The sequence below is a fragment of the Argiope bruennichi genome, chromosome X1, assembly GCF_947563725.1.
Source record: "Argiope bruennichi chromosome X1, qqArgBrue1.1, whole genome shotgun sequence".
In the NCBI taxonomy this organism is placed as follows: domain Eukaryota; kingdom Metazoa; phylum Arthropoda; class Arachnida; order Araneae; family Araneidae; genus Argiope; species Argiope bruennichi.
The window spans coordinates 80,962,620-80,986,938 of NC_079162.1; the positions used below are offsets into that span (position 1 = coordinate 80,962,620).

The 24,319-nt window shown below is 29.8% G+C and overlaps 1 protein-coding gene across 10 annotated transcripts in view; it reads left to right on the top strand.

Annotated features, from left to right (window-relative positions):
* LOC129958567 (uncharacterized) overlaps positions 1–24,319 on the top strand; it is a 309,649-nt gene that overhangs the window by 38,827 nt on the left and 246,503 nt on the right. For 8 of the 10 annotated variants that reach the window (XM_056071121.1, XM_056071123.1, XM_056071128.1 and 5 more), the window contains exons 6-14: positions 310–380; positions 2,883–2,942; positions 14,260–14,340; positions 17,586–17,684; positions 20,215–20,316; positions 20,410–20,520; positions 21,690–21,815; positions 21,901–21,999; positions 23,133–23,243. In XM_056071121.1, coding sequence (XP_055927096.1) covers positions 310–380; positions 2,883–2,942; positions 14,260–14,340; positions 17,586–17,684; positions 20,215–20,316; positions 20,410–20,520; positions 21,690–21,815; positions 21,901–21,999; positions 23,133–23,243 — 860 coding nt within the window. The remainder of the gene's footprint in view (positions 1–309; positions 381–2,882; positions 2,943–14,259; positions 14,341–17,585; positions 17,685–20,214; positions 20,317–20,409; positions 20,521–21,689; positions 21,816–21,900; positions 22,000–23,132; positions 23,244–24,319) is intronic. The other 2 variants (XM_056071124.1, XM_056071129.1) reach the window with 2 other exon arrangements.

A 24,319-nucleotide genomic window follows, 5' to 3' on the forward strand; every position in this document is an offset into this window, starting at 1 on the left:
TTATTTAGTCAGCTTTAGAGCTTTTTGTTAGTGAAATTTAGATAAAAAAAATCGTATGCTGATAATTATTATCTAGAGACTATACATATGCTAAAATTGTAAAATATTTAGCAAAATTACATGTTTATATCGTCCATTAATTTTAGGAACTTACCGAAACTTTCAATTTATTGTGAATGTTTATTTATGTTAGTACATGAAATGTATTTCTTATTGCTACTTAATGATTTTTATATTGAATTATTGCTGTATTGCCTAATTTTTTGAATTAGTAAGCAAGTGTTGTTAAAAAATGTTTCGTAAATTCAGGACCAACACACGATAAAAGTGCGAGCAAAAAGAAGGGGACTTTAAGTGGAGAAACCAAAAAAGCGTCTTACGTAAGTACTGTTAGTTTATTAATTTTTAATTTATAGTATTTTCACTATTTAGAGACAGAATGAAGGTTGTCTACCTGTTGCGAAATTCCGGAAACCTACAGTTTTAATGAAACATACAGGTTTAGATGAAAGTATATCTAGTTTCTGGGGAAGAAATAACTAATGATATAAATTTTAAAAGCTCATTTGAAGCAAGTACCGAGTTCTTACATTCTTAAAACTTTGAAAGAAAATTAATTACGAATTAGAAAACTGTTTTTTACTGAATCTAACTCTGTGATTATAAGATTGATTTTTAAATATCAGACTTTTTCCTTTAAATTAATAAAGAATGAATTAATTTTAAAGTTTGCTTATCTTGTTCTTAAGCATATTTTTTTAGTGAAAAAAACTTCATATTAACAATATTTCTATGTGCGCTTGTTATTGTTTGAGATATTAGAAATTTCTTTAAGAAAATATATAAGCAAGTGGCATGAGATCGATTTAATTATTTGTGTGCAACATATATTTTTAATGTTTTAAAATTACTTTACTGACTTTTTTATTGGTTTAAATTTTAAATTTTGATGATTATTTCTATATTAATCGAATAGTTCAAAACCATCTGGCTTTAAAATTAAAATAAATTTTAAAAATTTACTTAAGAAATTTATTTTCCATGTAACCTGGTAGACAACCTTTAGATACAATCTGAATTATCAATTGCAATGGTAAGTATTAGCCCAAAATTTCGTAGCTGCTTTGAAGATAGCAATTATCCTTATTTTTTCAGCTTGCAAAGATTTTCATTACCAAAATGCCAGAGATATAAAGATTTTTTACTTTTTGAAAGATAAAATATTCTCCAGAGCCCCCCACACCCCAAAGCAGTTTTTTCAAAATCTAAAAGCCACAATTAACTGATAGTATTTGGTAGGTTAAATGATATCTAATATATTAATAGTACAATTAATGTGCAAAGCCTACAAAAGAATGTGTGAAGAATTTGGTTATTGATCATGAGCACATAGAATTTGTTGGTCACTTGAGTGAAGTTTAATTGTGAATCCATCATCGTTCTGTTTACATGAAAACATAATTTCTCATCTTTAGCAGTATGCACAAAGAAAGAATAGTGAGCAGTCATCCATTTCGTCTGGTTATAAAGTGTTGCAGGAGAGGATTTATCGACGGCATTTGCTATCTATACAGTTCAGAGACAATGTTTTATCATTTAAACTGTCCCTCAGAGACAAAGTACACAAACTTTTCTATGGAATGGAGGGGGGCATTAATAGTTCGACCCCGTCTAAAAATCATCTCCTAGGAAATACACAAGCTTGTGTATCGCCGGAATAAACGCGTCGCAAAGATAGGGACTATATCGAGGATTGATGTCTTGACAATGTCCTGGTTTTGTTTACCTACGGTTCAAAATTAAAGTGTAGTTGTTTTTGCCTCCCCTCGTATTTATTCCATTATTTAAATTTAATTGAAAATCTATTCTTGCTTTGGTTTGAGCCAAAAGGTCGATAATCTTAGTTTATTAATTATATATGGTATTCTGCAAGATATTATGATTTAGTTATTCGCTATGTTTAATATACAGATAATTTAATATTTGACATCGAAATTTAGAATTTCAGATTATTTGGCATTCATTAAATTGGGTAAATTCAAATTACAGTTGTTGTTTCTAGATTAACAGGTTGCCTCTATTGCAAATAGTACAATAGAATATGCTCAATTGTAGTCAAAACAAGTGCAATGAACTTGTACCCATCTCTTTTATACAATATTTACATTTATGTCTTAGCAAGTCAGTGATCTATTTCATTTGAAGATGAAGAAACCTTCATATGATTTTGAATTAAAGCTTTTGTCTGTGTATTGTTTGAATAGTTTGAACTGTTACACAGTTGCTGCCGAAAGAATAAAATTGAGCAATGAAAACGCAAATGAATAACTATTTTGTATTTGAGTGGCAAGAAATTTTAATAATGTAAGAAGCCTCAAAACCGTACTCTACGTTGTCACCCAACACATTTCAGTATTTGTATAACTTTTATTATGTTCTTTAGTCTTTTGAAGTATTATTTTCAAATATTATCTGATGAGCATTTATTAACTCCATGAAATATTAGTATCCTTTATCATACATTGTAATGAAAATTTAAAAAAAAAAGGTATTTTGATCTATAGCAACTTTAAACTTCTCCTACCATTCATACCAAGCTCACATTGTTTGAATGGTAGAGGAAGAAAACATGGCCAAGCTTCTTGAAAGTAAGTTTTGATACGTTTTTTCCTCTTTCTTTTTCGAAATTTTAATAAATTTTGCAATTATTACAAGGAACTTACATGTAGAGATATCAAAGGTAAAGGTAAAATGTTCCAAAATTTATATTTTATATACTTCTCTTTTAACAATATTTTTTGAAGCTGTTGTATCGTTCTTTGTCTCTTGTTAGCTTTAGAACAGTTTTAATTATATGTTATAAGCTATAATTTTCATTCAAGGGTGGAAAAAGCAAAATACATCATGAACAAGAGAGGCACTCAGAAAAGAAATCAAATACTGTAAGTATTCATGATACCATTCTTCATTTGCAATTTTTTCTGTTGGTTATTCGTGTTTCTTAGAATGGAAATGTCTTAGTTTTTTCCCGCTGTTTTTTAGTTATATTTTTTAAGAACTATTTTAGTTCCTATTTTACATCTGAGTTCAATCTATAAACATGATTTGCCCGTTGGCCTTATACACTTTTTTCTTTATTTTCTTCTCTCTCTCTCTCTCTTTGAAAGGGATCAATGTGGCCTTGTTTCCTTTTCTCTTTGTTTCCAGTTGTAGATTTTTTAATGCTTTTAAAAGTGCATGATTCACTTTTTCCTCCTACGTTTGCCCGTCTTCAGTGATTGGGAATCTTCATGATTCTAGGGGCAGGCGCAGGGGCAGGTGTTGATAATTCGGTTAAAGATAAATAATAGAATTGTAAGCTTTTGTCCTAACTTTTCTTTTACCTTTTCTGATTGTAATATGTTTACTGACCATAGAAAATATTCTTTGCTCCATTTCATAAAATATCTAGTGTTCTGAAAAGCACTTTATGAGCTTTTTTTCTTTGATTTATCAATATTTTTGCTGTGTAAATCAAGTAAAATTATGCTTTTTAAGGCAATTTCCCATTATTGTTTATTTGTTCGCTTGTACTATCGTTATCAATTCATCCTAATATAACTTATATGTATTTTACAAAATTTCTTAATCAGATAATAGCTTTATTAATAGTGGATGGAATCATTCTTTGATTGAGGATATACAGTATACAATGTCGTTGATAATGGAGGTCATGCGCATCAATGAAGGAAATATGAAACCATTCCTCTTGCAGAACAATTTTTAACTCCAAAATTTTGACTGGAGGTAAAATTTGAGTACAAAGATCTTTCACTATATATACCCTCCCCCTCAAAAATGAAAGTGTTTCAGTTTCGTTTATTTCTTTTTGATGAAATCTGAACTATTAAGAATATTTGTTGAAATTCTTGATTCTCATTTTCTAATTTTTTCTCCTTTGAAAGTTCGTAATCTTTATTTTGTCAGGCAAGCTATATGAGTTCGTATTTTTTCTCATTAGCTTTGTTATTTTCTTAACAAAAAGGTCTTTTAAGCAATGCTTTATATATGAAAATATATTTTGCTTAGTTTAATTAAATACTTATGAAATATAGTTTTCTGTGTGAGATTTCATTTCTGTTTTTATAACTCATAAATGTACATTTTTCATTCTTTTCCTTGAAACAAGCAGTTCTTTTATTTTAGAAATTGATCACAGTTTAAAAGGATACTCAGTTGGTTTTCATTTACTGTGTAACTGTTGCTGCTTATTACCTTGGCAGTCCGAAGGAATGACACATATACGCCGTATTTTTCATTCATCTCGATGGACAACTTCTTTTCACTGAACACTTTATTCAAACCTTCCGAACCCCGATTTTACTTGAATCAGTAAGGGCCGATACATGACATTCTTTGGGAGACTTTTCATTCTAAACACTGCGATGCTTTCAATACCAACGTTTTCGGCATTCCAAAGCTGCGTGCCGCGGGATAGCCACCCCGCGGAATAGGGAAAGGACATGAAAGCCAATAATGCATCGCACATCGCACAGGGAAAGTACAGGCAATAATGCATCGCACAGGGAAAGTAAGTAAACTGCAATGATGATCACACCCCATTTTCATGATTAACTGCACGTGGGTAATTAGAAATTGTATCAATATAAATATAAACCAATTAAATCAAATCTGTGCAAAATTCACATCCAGAGGCTAAACGCAAAATCCTGGCAAAAATACCAACACCTGGCATAGTCATGGATCTGTGGTGAAAAAATCATATTGTAAAAATTATTCCTGTAAAAATCGTTTGAATTTGTCATTAAAACATAACCACTTGTAAAGAAAATATCTGATTCTGACATATACCCATCCACAAATAGTGTTCCAGAAACTTACGAACCTCCAAATCAGAAATCAGAATCAAAATCCCTATGATCAAATAAGCTAAAGCTTCAGAGCACGGCCTTTCACAACAAATAATATCTGAACAGTTAACATCAAAGTTTAAAAAGTTCAGTATCCAGTCTTTCGAACTATCAAATAAAGGCATTGTCAAAGAAAACACAGTTTTTATTTTTAGTGGCCAGCCAAAAAGTCCTGACCCGATTAACTTCATCCATCTGAAGAAGAGGATGAGTTACCTTAAATTAGTTGCTATACCTCGTCGACTCAAGTTACTGATTGTTTTTTCTAATTCTACAAAATTTTCTTAATGAGTATTTTCCTTTCTTGGAATTGTCGCAGCATTTAGTCCAAACCTAATGATATCAAATATATTTTGAACAAATTTCATCCTTTTTTTTTGGTGTTCAAGAAACCTTCTTGACACCCAACATTCCCATAAAATTGATCGGCTCTAACTGTAATCGGAAAGATGCAGATACTGTATCTCGCAATTCTGGAGGTGTTTGTATCTTCACTTCAAATTTGTTCCGAATTCACTTCTCATTTTACATACTTCTTTAAAGGCTGTGGCTATGCAAGTTAATACACGAATTTTGGTCACAGTCTGCTGTACTTATTTTCCTCTCAATGATGCCATTTCTCAAAAAGATCTTGAAAATTAATCGGACCATCTTCCTCTGCCTTTTATCCAACTTTGCGATTTCAGCAGCCATAGTACTGAGGGGTAAGTTGCATACCCCTCAAATTCCTGTCTATTTCAAAACTATTAAGTTAGTTGTAGGGGGAATTTGTAAATTGCACCCTGAAATTCACATCGGTAAATGGTGTATCAGACACTTTCGTTGAAGGGTTAATATATCTGTAACCAAAAATATAAACTTTTAGAAAGGTTCAGCAATTATCTAATAGAACATGACATTTCAGAAGAAGCGAAATTTCCGTCATACTTGTGGTTTTCACCTGTCAGTAATGATGACATAATGATTTACTGTGAATCTTTCCACACAATGTTAAATGTTAAAAATGCTATCAAAAATCAGAAAATGCAAAATTATATTTTTAAAAAAATGTTTCGTATTTTTACAAAAAAAAAAAAAAAAAAAAAAAATGAAATTTAATCGAAAATTAAAAATTGTATTTAAAACATAATGCATTACATAATTTGTTATTTAAAAATTGTGATTTTATTTATTTGTCAATAGTTTGTATAGCTTAAATGAATTTAAAAAAGAAGTGGAAGACATTTTTGAAAAGTGTTTTTTATATATTTATGAAAATATAATTATTTATTTTTATATGTTTATCTATATATAATTATATTATTATTTTTATTATTTTTTATATTTGAGTCAAATTTAAATAACAAATTTTTGCAATAAAAATCTATACTTATATGAAAAAAGTATTTAATATTATAGTAAAGTAAAAATAAAAAGTAAACATACATCAAGAGTAAACATACGTGTTACCATATACATTTCGATTATTTTGTGCCACCGCGCAATTTACCATTTTCAAACAAATTGTTAGGTGTGCAATTTACGATTTTTAAATGTTGGCGTTCATTTAACCGTATTTAAATGAATTGTTAGGCGTGCAATTTACACTTTTGATTTTACTATTAGCCATGCTCTTTACCACTTTTTCACTCTTAGACTTGCAACTAACCTATACCTCATAATACGTTGCGGGTTTCGGATAGCGCAAACTGTCGTGGACAGTAGATTGAACAGGTTATAACTAATAACTGTCTCTGTCTACTCAATAATAATGAAGAAACGTACTACCATGAACTCCTATATTACTTCCAAAATCTGGATTTGGCCATAGGCTATTCTGAATTCCTGCCGTTGTTGACCGTCGCAGTCAGCAAAGATTTTTATAATAGTGACCATTTTCCTATTATTATTTTCAGTGCTGATAGCGGTGGTGCGACTCTCACTCCCTTCGCCTTTTCTATTCCAGCAGGCAGAGTGGACTGCATTTTCGCAGATGGCAGATATCACTGAGAGTATGATCAGCATTTTGGAAACATTACAAAATGTCGCTGATGCGAGTCACCACGTTTAAGAAAAATTCATGGATGGAATGAAGCGTGTCACAACAGGCATAAAAATCAAAAGAGACTTCCGTATATATTCCGGAAGTACCTTACGACAAAGAACCTTGTAAAAGAGTAAAAGCGCCAGTTCATCATAGTCAGAGGGAATCATGGATTAATTTTGTATCATCCATCACATCTTCTACTTCCAGTAAACTATTGTTTGAAAAGATAAAGGTTACTAATGGTATTTATAGCGAATCTTCCATTCTCGTTTTTTCAAAAGAAGAAGCTTGCATTCAGCACCATTAGAGGTAGTTGGTATTCTCAACTCAGCATTCCCACAAGTTTCCGTAATTGATTCTTACACCCCTGATTTTCTGGTTACTAAGAATCACGTGGAACGGATGCCTTTGTATTTTAATGTCCACAGCACCTACCCTTACAACTGTGAATTGTTCTTGGAACAATTCACAATTGAATTAATTGAATGAACTTGTCTCAAGCCCTTGATATTTGTTTCGGGCCAGATGGAATTACATATAACATATTTCGCCACATGAATACAACTTAACTTTCTAATCTGTTATTGTTATGAAGCAGAATCTGGACGGAGCAGAAGTATCCTTCACAATTGCACGAAACTGTTGTGGTTCTAATTCTAAAACCTGGCAACGATCCTTCCAATTCTCTGTACTATACACCGATTGCTGTTACAAACTGGCTATGTAAGATCTTTGAGCACATGGTCATTGCTCTTCTAATCTATGAATTGGAGAAACAAGGATCATCTCTCCATTTCAGAGTAGTTTTCGTACAGGTGGATCTACTTTTGATAACCTCATTTTACTGGACACTATCTTGTATCCATATTATTCACCATTGAGAAAGCATATGACTTTATGGCTTATTTTCTACACTGCTGTTTAAAGATGGCTCTAAATCGGATGGTCATATTGGTTGTGGAATTGTAATTCCATCTGATACGTCTGCTGAATTATTTACTACTGAACTATTCTGTATTTACTACTGAGTTTTGGCAATTTTCTGTGCTCTTTAAGAGATCTCGATTTCTATTTAGCGTAATTTTATAGTTTATACTGACAATATAAATGCTTTGGTAACACTATCACACTTCCATAACTAATTGACTGCAATTTCTGTTCGATTTTTTTTTAAACCTTGCAACTGCTACAGTATAGGGGTTTTAGTATCTTTCCCTGCTGAGTTCATGGTCATATAGGTATATTAGGCAGTGAGATTTTACGAAGAAAGATTTTACTACTAAATTTTATCATCCTTTTTGTCAGAATTACTCTCATATTCTATCGCGAAGAGGTCACCTTTATTTCACTTGGCAAGAAACATGGGATCTGCAGATCCATGATAAGCTAGCTACATTCACTTAAACCCACAATTAGTATTTGACCTGTGTACCTGTGTTTCCTATACGAGAGGTTGATGTGAAATTGATTTGCCTGTGTATGGGACACACTCGTTTCATTTATCATCATCCATACACTCGTTTCATTCATCATCATCTCCTTGTTGGTGTGAGGGCATCAGTATGCACCACATGTGGTGGGGATTTTAGCCAGAAACATTTTTAATTGGTTGTCCTTCTTTTAATTATCTTCATCATTACCATTTTCATTCAACGTCTTTTATCCTGAAATACTTGATTGGTAGGAAGTACCACTTAAATGTTTATCTTTTTTTAAGCCAGTTAGATTTTTTATGCTCATTTAACTCATTTTCATCAGCGTTTTTTACTTGTATCACATTTGAGTTTTGTTGCAAAATCTTACCTTTTACCATCTTCTTATTGTGCTTTTTATTTATAGCGTTACGGTAATGGCATTCTAAAATTTTATTTTCCTAAAATATTATTTGAATACAGTTAATGTTTCATCGAGAATGCCTTTTGCACAAAGAAATTTCTAACAACTAAGCATATAAGTCAACTATTACAGGAGTTACTTTTCAATGATTATTTTATTGGAAAATGAAATCACATATCATGGGAAGTCTTATAACAAAATAAAAGTAACATGTGTAAAGAATCTGTAATGTTGCTTCCCAGCACGGCTAGTTCTATCGTAAGAAAGACCTTTTTACGATCAGCTGTATTGGATGCTGATCGGATACCGGATCAATGACTCCCGGACTTGGTGACGAATTCGGCCACTTTGACGACAAAATGGATGATAATCTTCTTGGGATCTTCTGGAATTTTGGTGATAGGAACAATCTCTTCCCTGCTCCGGAAGCTATAAAAGGACGGCTGTCCAAGCCGAAATCAGTCGTATAGTCACTCAACCACAGATTAGTTGAATCAGTTGAGAGAAACGTAAGCGGTGAGTGGAGTTCCAGCAATTAGTGGAGTGAGAATTACTTTTTTGCACCGAGTTTTGGTGGCAAGTATTGAAGCAGTATCGAGTCGTGTGTGGAGTAACCAGTCGTATAGTAGTGAGTCAGCAGTTAGGTACAGATAAAGCGAGGAGACAGTGGAGAATAGCAGGCGTTTGGAGAGATTTTTGTGAACAGCTGCGTAGATTCCCTCCTCCTCCTGAATCCTGTTCGGCCGCTTTATGCGCTATATTTGTTATTTACTTCCGATTGCTACTTGTAGGGTGCTGCTGTGTATTGCTTGTGTACGTCTCGACTGTGTTTTGTCTGTGTATTCGTGTCTTCGTATTAATAAACGTTGTTATTTGTTATTGAGGCCTGTTGATTGTGTCATCATACACCCACTACAAGCGAATCCGTTTGAGTTTACTGACTTAGTAGAGAAATTTCCGCAACATATGTAAAGCGTACTTTGCCAAATGATGTTTTGAGATGTTTATATGTTATGAGATGTCACACGAGAATAATTCGATCAAGCATAGATTTCTTAGTTAACTGCTTTCGAAAACAATTTTAAAAGAAAGTGTGAATAAATGTTGAAAATTAGCCTCGAAATTTATCTAATTAAATTTATCAGCTGAAAATTATTCTTATTGTAAAAAACACATATTTTTGAAACTCTCTTCTTAACAACCAAATGGTTAATTTACTATCCTGTGAGAGAGGGGAAAAATAGCATTTTGGTGCCGGCTTTAGATCAATTCATCTCTCGAACTTGATTTATTCAGTTTTCTCCGATGTTTAGAAGGGTTCACATTATATTCTCATTATCTTTGATAGATCAGTATCGTGCATATTGGCAAGGAAGAACACCATTTCAGATTTTATACGAATCAAAGTCCTACCTACATAAAATGGAGATCAGTGCAAACACCAAAACAGCTTCTTCTCTTAAAAAAAATTATTATCTACATATTATCTCTTCTTTTGAAACAATATGCCAATTGAAATTGCCTATTTGAAACCTAAACAATAATATATAAAACATATTTGAACTTGCATGATTAACATTTTACAGGCTAACCTGAATTTCGTAATATCAGCCAAATATAATTAATTATTGAACTTATTGAGATGGCAACTAAGTAATTGTGGATTTTGTCAATAGATGGTCATAGCACTTTCTTTTTTCTTTTTTTTTTTTTTTTGTAGCGTGTTCAAAGCACCTAGCATATATTGTTTTCTTGTTGTTTGGACTTCCACCTTTAATTTATTAAAAAAATTATGTCGATTAGTTATTTAGTTTCATTTTTGTATGAATTTAAAAAGGAAGAACAAGACGCTTATTTCAGATTAATTTTATTGTATTATTTCCGAAAAGGCAAGAACGTATCACAAGCACTCAAGAAGTTATGTGTCGTATATGGGAATGAAGCCTTGAAAGAAAGGGAGTGTCAAAACTGATTTTCCAAATTTTTGCTCTGGCGATTTTTCACTGAAAATTGTGCAACGATATGGTCGTCCAATTAAAGTTGATGGAACCCATAGCAGGGTCTTTATCTATTCACATTATCATAGCACAACACATGAGATTGCAGAGAAGCTCAATGTGTCGCTTACATGCATTTAAAAAAATTCAAATAGCTTGTCTATGTCAAGAAACTCGATTTATGGATCCCTCATCAACTCAAAGATCGTGGGTAATGCAAGACGAACTAGCTCAGATGATACCAAAGCGAGATTCACCAATAGAAATTATGCTGCCTCAGTGTGGTGGGATTATAAAGAAATTCTACACTTTGAACTTTTTACCAAGAAACCAAATGGTTAATTCAAACTGTACCATCAACAACTCGCCTAATTGAGCGATACAGTTCAAGATAAGCGGCCAGAATTGGCAAATCGTTAGAGTGTTGTTTTCCACCATGATAATACAAAGCCCCATGCATCTTTGGTCATTCGCCAAAAAGTATTGGAACTTGATTGGGATGTGTTGTCACAACCACCATGCTCTGGCCATGCACCTTCAGATTACCATTTATTTCGTTCCATGCAGAACTTAAAGGTAAAATTTGTAATGACGCTGATGATTTAAAATCACATTTAATTCGTTTTTTTTGCTGGCAAAAGCGGGAATTTTATGAACATGGAATTATAACACTGCCTGAAAGATGACAAAAGGTCATCGACAAAAACGGATAATACCTAATTGAATAAAATTATATTTTTAAGCAAAAATTTTGAATTTTCCTTCTTATTTAAAATTTACAATCATTTAGTTGCCGACCCAATATTTAATATTTAGTATATTGTAAACAGTAATTGCTACAAAAAGTTGAAAAATATATATAAAAAAGAAAGATGGAGTAAATTTTGATGCATGAAGGAAAGGAAAATGTTCTTCATGTTTTGAAGCTAATGATTTATACCTTTAAATTTCACTGTAATAAAAAAAGTTAAGCAGAATGTTTTTCTAAAACTTTGAATTTATGAAGATTCATTATCATTTTTCTCAAGCATGAGTTTAAATTACATAAACTTTACTTTATGCATCTAATTATATAGTACAAATATAAGCTTCACTCACAATTAAATGCCAAATTAATTCCTGAAGAAGCTTTTACTCTGAAGCTAAGCAAAATAATCATCTTATTAAATGTTTAACTACATACATCCAATTAAAAAAATGCCATAGCAGTATTCTAAACCATTCAATTACATTAAAAATCATTTAACGCTAAGTATGATTTTGAAATATCTGAATATATGCATAAAGAAACACACACAGAAACTAATGAACAAACTAGAATTCTTAAATTATAAGTATCTAAAAAGGTTAAATTTTTAGTAGTAGAATTGTATATGAATTATCTAACAATTTTTAGTTATTAAAGTCGCGCATACTTCAAATAATTATTGCAATAATTTCATTTATGAATGATTAAAAATTACCTTTTTAATCTAGTTATAGTACATAAATAAATAATATATATATCAACATTTAAAGATACTTTAACTTTAAAAAAATAAATAAATAAAAATATTTTTTTTAGGAAATGCACAGTTAAAAGTATTTGTACCTTTAGAAATTATAAAAATCTTCTAAATAGTTCTTGTTAACTTAATAAATATCGCATAACAAATTCTGAAATAAAAGTTAACTTATGCTTTTTATAATTTTAGGACTTGATAGAGCGAAGAAGCCTGAAAAATTTCAATATTGGAAACTACTGTTACAATTCATATTTAAAATTGAGGGAAAATTTCACAACTGTATTTAAATAGTTGAGAATATAATTTTTGAAAATTTAAGATGATTTAATAATTATTTTTGTGCGATAATATTTTCAGAAGTCCTTAGCAAATAATAATAATAATCACTTACTTTTCAATTAATTTTAACTCTATCTAAAGTTTCAAAAAGTAATATCCTTCAAGATGCACATTCGCTTTCACCAAAGTATATTTGTGCTTAACATAATTAATTGCACTATAGATATTTAATACACGAATGATCTTCAATATAAAATATATAAAAAACAAACGCATTTTATAAAATCATTTCACAAGTTTTTAATAAATTTTTACTAAAATTGCTCAGATAATTTGATTTAACTAATTAACATAAAATGGGCTTAAATAAAAAAAATTTAAAAATCTGTTTGTGCAAAAAATTTTATATATTATTAAAATGTAAAATAAATATGTATTTCTTTAATATAGTACTTAAAAAACTTTAGATAAAATACTTACTATGCGCTTGGTCTAATAAACAAAATCCTGTGTATGCGAATAATAATGAATAAATTATGTTCATTATACATTTTTATCCCTCGAAACGTTCATGTAATTATAATTTGGAAGCAATTTTCAGTATTCAGTTTCGATTCTTTCCGAAAAAAGTAAAAATATTTCATTCTGTGTTCTTTAAAAATCAGGATAATACTTTATTCCTAACTTGTCATGGACTTCCGAAAAAGTGCATATTTAGTTCGTTTGATCGTGGTGGCAGTAGCATTTTACCAACATATATACAGTAAGAAACTGAATCATCATGAAATGAATAGATATATCCCCTTTATTAAAAACACATGAGGATGTTTTGTTATATCCTCCTCATCCATTCTCTTTGAAAATGCCCTTAATGCTTTAGGTACCAGATTTTAGCCATCAGATCTGCATTTTCTCTTTTGTTTTGAGAAATTTTGTTTGAATTTTTTCCCAGGTTTTAGAAATAATTGTGTTTTGTATATTTTTCTTCAATAACTTTATTTTCTATAAATCTGACAAAAAAAATCGAAATGTTTTTTGATTTTGCACCTCCTAATAAAATACCCAGGATAAAAGCATTGCCTGCCTCGCCTTAGTTACACCACTGATGACATTCGAAATGCAGACCATTACATTTGAGATTACTAATATCAACGTATATGGAACATGCCATTTTATTCGCTATCAAAGACCATCTGCTACTTCTGTATTTCTGATTAGACCATATACTATGTGATAAAATAGATAATACCTTTATCCGGTTGTATAGACTCTTAAAGCTTTGTCTGCCTTTTGTGGACTGCCTTTTATGTATGAAATTGGATTTGAAAATTTTTCTCAGTATTAAGTGCTGCATTTTCTATCCCACATTTTCAATTAAAACTCGAAATCCTTCTGAATAATTAGAAACTACGATAGCAAATAGTTTCAGATTTTAATTTAAATTATCGATAAACTTTTTTTGCGCTGTGTACAAGTTTAAGAATTTCAGATTCTTCCAAAAAGGTGTCTCAAAATTTTGAGCGATCATTAAAATGCAACCTAATTTTTATAGAATTGAATCATTGAAATTGATACAAAGATGGTAGAAAACATGGTTGACTCATATTCATTTAGGATGTAATTCTTATTTTTTGTATCCCACATAAAAATATTTGCTCAATATATTATTAATTTTCCGTATGTAACAAATTGCTTTTATTGCTTAGAATTCTAAAAAATTGGAAGAAATTGAGAAAACAACTAAAACAAACCTCTCGGAAACAAGAAGAAAGGAATCAAAAAGTAAAGTAAGTTAATTTATTTTTTCAGATTTTTACACCATTTTCAAAACGGGATACCCTTTTTGAAATGGCGTTATGAATTTTTATAAAAGAGTTTTTCTGCTTAAAAATCATCTTAATTTGCAAACTTGATAGAGGTTATTCAGTTGTACTCATCCGCTGTAGATTGTAATCACATTTTGCATACATTTGCATATTGCAAAGTTGTTTTAATATATTTAATTTGAATGGTTGTTCTTAACATTTGATGGCAAATTTCCATATTATTAAAATCCGTAATTTATTTGGTATCTTTTTTTTTTTAATTTTTAACATTAAATAGCTGCCAAATTTCCATAAGGGATAAAACAATATTATATTTATGACATAATACCCCTTTTAGAATCCGCAGAAGAATAAGGTGAAGTAAGTTTTCGTCAAATTGACTGATCTTAAACGGAACGTGGCTTGATTTTAAGCTCTTTGCTGCACAATCTGTAAATTATAATAGATTTTAGTTTGCAATATGTTTACAGTTCGCTGTATATTCTGTATTGTATGAAAATAAAATAAACTACTGTCCATTTATTCCTGATGATTTTAAATTTAGATGATTTGATGCATGTTTGTTTTAAAGTTTAAAGCATAATAAATTCATTTTGTGTCAAGCCTTCTTAAAAAAATGTTTAAGTTATTCATAAGTTTTTTTTTTTTTTTAAACACATATTTTAGAATACAAAATAAGTTAATAAATGTTAAAAAGCTTTTTGAAAATTTATTTTTGTAAACCTGTATTATTGATGATAATCTGAAACATTATGTGGGAAAAAGAGCTTTAAGGTCGTGTTGAATGGTAAAGAACAAAGGATACTTGGGAACGGTGATTAGAGCGTTTACTGGGAAAGGATTTGTGAATTGGAAAATGTGTGCTTTGGTTAAGAGACTCTTGAGGAAGAAGAGAAGCACTTTAATACTTTCTATAGCATTTTCTGATTGCGTTTATTTACTACTGTTTTTTGGAAAATTACGAGAAAAACCATAATTTTTGTGAACTTTCTTGTTTATTCTCTGCACCGGTTATATACGAGTTGCTAATCTATATATTTACTGAGATTTGTAGGATCTAACAGTTATTAGGAAATTTCAGTTATCGTTTTTTATTTTACTCCTGAGAAGCAGATTCTTGTACTTAGTTATCCCAGACAAAATTCATCCTGGTGTAATTGAATACTGCATTTAACGTGATAAAAATTATATGATAGGAAGTAATATTAATTTCAGAAACGTTTGTTGTTTTATATCGATTTGACTATTGTCATTAAAAAGAAAATCTGTCATGTGATCTGTGTACTTGTTACTTTTCACAGAAGAAAGTTAGTTATTAATAATTGCAAAACCTTTTAATGTTAAATATGGAAGAAAACTGTTGGTGAGGAAGAAGAAAACATGAGACTAACGGAAGGATCTGAAAATGATGACTTTCATTTTCTTCGACAAGAAATGGAGTCTTCACAGTTAGTGTTAATTACTAACCCAATATCATCCATGACGGATTTCTCAAAAAGTAAATCTATTTTGAACGACAACATTGAAAATACCAGATAACCTATTTATACATTTCTAGGTTGAGAAAGTTGACTGCGGTGAGCTGTATATGACAGGTTTGAGAATTATCAGTTTGGCTAAATTATAATTTTCTTAGGTGGTAAATGACTAATTACGGTTTTCGAGCCTCAGATAAAAGTTATACTCCCAATCCTATATTTCAAATAGGTGGTAGGGAAAAGTATTTTTCAGGTTGTATAAATGTTTAAGAAAAATAAGTTGAATAGTAAATTGAATGTTCAAATTCAAATGGAAATTCGTGTCTTTGCTTCGAAATTGAATTACTAATTTAATTAAATCTTAAAAACTTTCCTTCTTGTGTGTCATAATATTCAGTTGTCTCTATTTTAATAAAAGTTATTTTTCCAATTTTCCTAACAAAACTGTGGATCAAATTATTATGAAATACGTCAATTTTGAAGCATGCATAATTCTGATAATTAATTAATTACATAATTATGGTCTTTAATGTGTGATATTCCGCGAAATAAATTATATTTTTTGCTGAAATTGACTTAAAATAATTAGAGAATAATTAGGAACAGGTAGAAGGTGAGTTGATATACAATAGTTCTGTGACAATATAAAGTTGTTTTTCATCATTTCATATTCTCTTGAAATATGTTCAATACCATGGTTTGAAGCTGATACACGAGTTCCCAATCATGCCATACTATCTCAGGTAATTAGAAACACAGTGGATGGACTATCAATGAACGTTTTTGTGAGATAAATTAAAAAAAAAAAGGCATTGCTTAAAAAAATTCTATAGAACATAATGTTTATTCTTTCATAAAAAAAAAACAACCCTTAAAACTTTTTTTTATCTCATATTATAATTTTAAAATTTAAAAAAATGGCAGTGTGTGCAAATTTTGCTCCCACGTACATCAGCTGGCCTTACTAATTACTGAAAAAGGGAATATCATTTCTAAAACGCCATTTAAATGCAAGATATTTCATTTTTGAATCTTGAGATTGTAAAATCCAGATGTAAGTCTTCCACATACTTATTATACATTGATTGTTCAGAATTTTTCATTTTAATGTTTATCTCTTACAAATGTAGATATTTTTTAAATCAAATATCGAGTTTGGGATATATTCGATAGTCTTTATATTTTATAATTTCTTAGCAGCATATGTATGTAGAACTGGGTGGGACAAAATGCCCATTCAATCCCATTTGGATCAATGTCTATGTTACTGATTAAGAAACTTTTAAAGAAAAACAAATAATTTATTTACAGTAAACCAAATTAAAAGGACATTAACAGTTAGGACAGGAAAGGTTATTTATATTAAAGTTAGAAGTAAAATATTTAGATGGCACCAAGAGCCTAACAAGATGTCTGTCCATAGCAAAACTATGTGCCGCTGTAGCGCAAGATTATTAACCGCACATCGATATCGAACACGAAGAACCCTCTCTCCTTCCTTCTCTCGAGCGAATGCCAAAAGCTCGCTTTTTTATTAAAATTTATGGTCATATGACCTAGCACTTTGGATTAGTAGAACCCATGGTGCCATCTATTACAATACAATAAAACTAAATTAAATTGGATGCGTTCAGTATAACAGTAGAATGGTAATGGCCACTAATTAAAACTCTACATTTATTTATTAATATGCAGTTAATTTCTTCTGTTTGGAAATCTTACAAATAGAATTCTCCAAGAAGACAGGAACAAAAATCCAAGCATTCCCATAAAAGACAGTCTAATTCTGGCAAAGCTACATCTCAGGAAAAGGACTTGACGACAGTGGTAATCATATTTTATTACTATTCGCCTTATGAGTATTTATACCTATTTAAAATAACTACAGTTCTCTATCAATAGTAAATTTCTATCGCTATTTAAATAAAAGGTTATATAGTATACTTATTCCAAAATCTTTTAAAAATTAAACTATGTGCCATCCTTTTTTGTTTTTTAATTCACTTTTATTTAGCTAAACATAACACTTTTTATGATCGAATAACATTAAATGTTAAACAGTTTAATAATGCATATGTAAAATAATACTTTTGTATTCTTAAATATGCACAAAACATTTAAATCCGAAAATTGTGCGTTAAATTCATGCTGGCATTGTTGATGTTCATACTTTGAATGCAGTAGCGATATCTTTCAAAACTGATAGTCTATGTTTGGTAGAGAAATTTGTTTCTTCCAAATTTGACTCTTCTTTCTTTCAAATACAGCAGACTTTAGGCAATTATGGACCCAATATTCATTGGAGCATGAGATATTACCATTGGCCATCTGCATATTCTGCATTAAGATCTTGTGAAACCTGTATCGAATTAGTCTGCTACTTCCATTTTTGTCCATATTAATGTCAAGTTTTTGAGTCTGTTTAGTAATTTTGCTGTCGTTCTGATCTATGTTCATGAGTATGACACCCATCTTTTGGTGATTCGTGTAAGAGCTAATAATTTAGAAAGATTTTAATAGATCACTTGGACGTCACATGGTAGTGAGGTTGGCATATGGAATGCACCATAGTGCGTTTCATTTATGACGAGATCAAATGAATTGTTTCAAAGTCAGTGTAAACTATTGAAACAAATAGAGGGAACACTAATTAGAAGTGAAAGTGTTGTTGGATTTCCATCTTCATCGTGTTGATTTAGCTTAATAAGACATATCCACTGAGGCACTCTATATGCCAGCCTGTGTGCAGAGAGTCAAAGCTTTTAGTGTAGCACACATTTATTTTTTAATTAAGGCTGCTGAACCAATAAAAGATATAATAATTTTAAATTACACGTATATTTACGATTAATTTCTTCATTGAACGGAAACGTAAAATATTTCATATTTGTTTGAATCGATTACTAATGCTTTTACTTTTACATATAATGGGAGGGACAGAAATAGGAAACCACCTAACAAATGTTTCCTTGATTAATATGTATTGAAAACCCGTTGGCATTCGTAATAGCTTTTAGTCTTCTCGGAATGAATAAATACAAGTATTGTATGCTTGCCAAGGGAATCTTGTGTCATTCTTCTTGCAAAACGGTGGCAATTTCTGATAACGATGATATTAGTGAATAGCGATCATGCATTTTCCTCTTTCATGTAGACCAAAAAGGTTCAATAATATTGAAGTATAGAGACTGATAGCCAGGAAAGATGTGATAAATCATCTTCATGCTCAGAAAACCAGTTCTGGACAAAGTGAGTTATGTGAATGAACAGGTGTTTTGTTTCTCTTGGAAAATAGCATCACCATTGGAGAAAAAAAATTTGTGCTATAGAATGGAGTTTTTGGCCAAAATGGTCACATAATTTTTGGTAGCAGTGTGCCCTTGCAGAATAATTATGGGGTCCATAAAAAACAACGGTATGACTCCCATATTTAGGAAATTGTAAAGGATGCCTCTGTAGGTGGAAAGGCCACCTATACAGCGCTACCTACACATTTGACTAGATTAAACATGTTACATTTGACTAACGTAAACATTTCTTTTGAAATATACATTTGACTAACGTAAACATTTCTTTTGAAATATACATTTGACTAACGTAAACATTTCTTTTGAAATATACATTTCACTAGTTGTTCCTATATTTTTGAACACCCTCTCTATCTCTTCGTATTTAAAATGATTTCTTGATGAAGCTTCTGATTTTGAAAGCTCAGGACTTTCAGATGATTCGAAGTGAGCTTGATTCCTTTTACCATGAAGTTTTCGGTGATTATGCAATCCATTAGCTAACATCCAAAGCCTCAATCTTAAATTATGTCTATTTTTTATTTTATCTCTCGTTAACTTCGATTAGTAAAATACAACTGCATTAGGCTTTTGTTTTTATTTATATTGTTAAGAAGCAGTTAATGCATGCACTTTATTAAAGAACATTACTTTGTTATTTAGGAATTTTTTATCACATTTTTGATTTCTGTAGTGAATCGTAAACAATTGTGCTTAGCAAAATAATCGAGCTAAAGTGAATTTTAAAGAATCAACTATGAACCAAATAAAAATATAGTTGTTTTATAAAATTTATTTATACTTTTATTGTAGTTGAAATTAGGTTTAAGCAAAACATATTTCGAAAGTGGTATTGAATATATCGCTTTTCTTATTTATGCCTGGGCTCAAATTTTAAAGATAATACTCAATATACTGTGAGTTCACTAATACTATCTTCTAGTAAAGGCATTTAAAATAAAAAAAATAAAAAAAGCTGCAGAAATTTTTTTATGTTAGCATTTTCATTGCGACTTTTCCTTACATAAAAGTTTTATTATTTTGTGTAATCTATGTATTAAAAATTATAGGATCTTCTCAGAGAGCAGAAACGATCGTCTGAAAAAACAGATGCGAAATCTAAGCATGAATCTTCTTGTAAAGAAACGGATCAACCTCTAGTAGAAAATATGGTGACGTATTTTTTAAACAAACATTTATAATGATATAAAGTATTTGTAATATATATGTATTAAAAATTTGTAACAACTGTTTTCATTTTTTAGGATTTACTTGAATCTCTTGAACGTGCACTGGAAGAAAGTATTAAATCACAAACCACTTCCATCAATGAAGGGAACACAGAAGCCACAACTACTGAATTAACCAAAAATAAAGTAATTACAAATTATTTTTTGTAACAAATATTTATAATTTGTCTTAGATATATAACATATATTTATAATTGCATGTTACTAGTAGTGAAAGCACTTTTGAGTTAAAGATATTGTTGAAATGGCATATGTGGGAAAGTAGTCGAAATGTGATTTTAATTTTTTTGTGATTATGCAATTAGTTAAAAGATGTTATATATCTTTACAACTCTCTGAAAAGTGTATTCATGTATTTATGATTATTCTGATTACTTTTATTTATTTTAGTTATTTTATATTTATTCATTGTAATAGTGTATAAGAACTAAATAACTAAAAGTGAAAATCTACAGTGAAGTTAGGACAACACAGTTAATGCATCGAAGAAAATGAACATTGTTAACCATAGCTTTAACAATTATAAAAATAGTATGATTAAACTATTTGATAAAACAATGAAATTAGTTTCATTTTCATTACAACAATGAAAATATTTTTAATGTTATAATTAGGAAAAAATTGCCCAATAATTCAATTGATATCATTAAGAATATAATTTTATCGAATTTTAAAGTAGTGTAAGAATATTTTTGGGGAGATAACACTTTGCCAAGATATCAAATAATTTTCCGGTTTCGGAAATACAATATTGGTATGCGCATTTGCAACTGATAATCGATTTTTTTTGGCGCGTGGTAAGTTTGTCATGAAAATAAGTGAATGGTTGAATGGTTTGCGAACCATTTATCACACAAATATGTATGTGCTTCAAGAGTAAACATGATAATTTCTATTTCAATTAATTATAACTAACATTAATTGGAAATTCATCGTTGGAAATTCAAATACTTTATCTCCAGATTGATATTACCAATTATACTACATATTTTAGAAGAAAAGCAGGCTGTTTTACGTGACATTGGAATTCGAAAATTTAATATTTTCAGATATTAATATATACATTGCAAATAAAAATTGTCAACATTTTGAAAGAGTTTTAAATTGAATTTTAAAATCTGTCAACTGATATTTTACATTACTTACTAAATAGATGATAATATTGAATTTCGTTGGCATTTATTTGTTTCTCTTTCCTTTTTTAAACAAAATTTTCTTTATTATTTGGTTGCAATTGTTTGCATCTTTAATTTATATTCAGTGTTGCTCTGCAGTGTAATAATTTAAAATTGCAGGATTCTTCTGGAAGTCAACAGCAATATCTTCATGAATGTCAAGTAGAAGAATCAAGCTCTAAATGTAAATTCTGTTTTAAAGAAATGGGCCAAGCAGAAGAAATGAATGACTCGACAGAAGAGATGGTAAGCTGTGTTTTTTAATAATTATTTGCATTGCCAAGAAGTAGTTGCTGCATGTATTTTATTAAAAAATGTTGTTGTTATTTAGGATTTTCTTGGATCATTGGATCGTTATTTTGATAAATGGATGGCAGCTCAAAGAATATCACCTAGCAGATTGGATCAATTTGAATCAATAAAAAATAAGGTAATTTTAACTCTATGGAGGTACTGATTTTTAATACTGGCTTAGGTAAAAGTGATTGACATAAAACTTCATATTTTTATGAATGTATTACTTTGCAGTAGAAGATATTATTACTGCCATAATTATTTCACCGAGCCATAATAAAGAAAAGCAGATGCATATAATTCTTTCTGTTGAAGCTATGTGTTGGGAAGAGGAAATCTTTCTGAACAGTGAAAATGTTTGAAATATTAAATTCTATGATCGGTTCACAAAATATATTTAGGGAGGAATAACAATTTTGTGTCATGAAAACCATTACTTCTTTCGATTATGATAATTTTAAAAAAATGCAGGATATCTTATTCCCTGAGGTGGAAGAGTGAGAGTTGTTATGTTGCTACAGTTCCTTCATTTCAGCGAAAATATAATTAAGTGTAATTTTTTATAATTAAGTGCATCAGTTAAATAAAATTTCTTAACAAATTACCATTTCCCCCCCAAAATTGCAAAAGTTTATTTTATATTGATTTATAAATTAGTATACATTCCTTTTTTTATCTCTTGTATGTGATAGAATAATTTCTACCAATCGTTTTATAAGATTATATGATAAATTCTTTATAATAATAAGAAATCAATTGTATGTGATCGTTACAGATCAAATTAAAAAGCTTCTAAAAGTACAAACACGTTTAATTTCACATTTAGAATAAAGTATTACAGAACGCCTGCAGCAGAATGCGGCTCAAGCAAATAATAAACCACATAACAGCCATTGCCAAGAACATAATACAAATTGAACATTAAATTGGATGCCAGATACAATGTCATACATTTAAATGATAATAATAATTAAAAAAAAAAAAAACAGAGAAAACAAAAACACACGGGAACTAATAAAATAAATACAATTATAATTGAAATTAAAATTACAAATATATCCAACAATATGTTTTAGACAGTTTGGCCTGTTTTTTTGTCTTATTGTTGTGCTGTCATAATATCTAAAAATTTTCCTCTATGAAACGCCAATTTCTTCACACTAATGTACATTCTTTGTTCAAGTATCGCGTTTTCTTATCAACATATTTGATGTAATGTATATTTCTTGTAAATTATTGATATTATATTATTTTATAATTTTAATTTAGAATTCTCCTGAAAAACAGGAAGAAAATATTGAGCATTCTCAAAGAAAACAGCTCAGTTCATCAAGTGAAGCCATTTCTAAGAAACATGACCAAATCCAAATAGAAAATGTGGTAAATGTTTAATTATTCAATTATTAATGACAGGAATTTTTATATCTGATAAATTATTTCCACTATGAAATTAATTAATCATTGTTTTATTTCTGATTCTTTCATATCTGGTATTTAAGAACAATTTTTTTGAAATTGTTCCCCTCTACGGGATATGATTGAACAACTGAATATGATTAGAAAATACCAGATATTGCATAATATCTGTTACCAAGTTATCCAATCATATCTGGATCTGAATCATAAAGATATGATTGGAAAAATCTTATTCCAGAATACGAGCAGGGATTTGGCTCGTATCTCAGGATAGGATTTTATCCCATAAATAGTCTCATCATATTCGTCATAACGGCCATATTTCTTGGAATAATTTTGAAATGGTATGAGTTTTCAATGAACCGTAAGTTGGTTAAAAAAATGACATTTGCTTTTTTTTTTTTTTTTTTTTTTAAAGCATACGAGTGATAAAGGGGTGTAGACGATCAATCGCAAATTATAAAGATGAGAACTAGCTGGGCATGCTATTTGTTAGTAGATATTTTGCCAGTTTTCCCATTAAAATTTTCTATTAATTCTTTATTAATTCATTATTATTCTTTAAACTCATATTTTTAACTTCGATTTGTGATAGTCTTTTAATGAATTTTGACGAGATTGCTTGTAATATTTTGTTGGCTTTTTAAAGAACAACAATAAACATTTACTTAAAAACATGATGACCACTGCATTATTCCCATGTAATTTGATAAATTAACAGGTTGTATTGGCTAATAATTGCAGATTTCTCTAATGTATCTGTTGTTAGATGAATTGCAATTTTCTTCTCAGTCTTTAATTATTTTATATAACTCCATTTTTTGTCTAATTTTTCTTTATTAACAGTAGTTTACTATCGTATAATATTTCCTACTTGTTATTAAATCATTGACTATCTCATTGTTTACTTTTCTTCTGATTATGTTTTACTTCCTGCAGTTTCTGATCAAATTTAATTTTTTTTTACTTAATTTTCCTAATTAATAAGGTTGAAATATTGTGATTTTCTTGTAGACCTTTTTGGTATTCACTGGAAACAT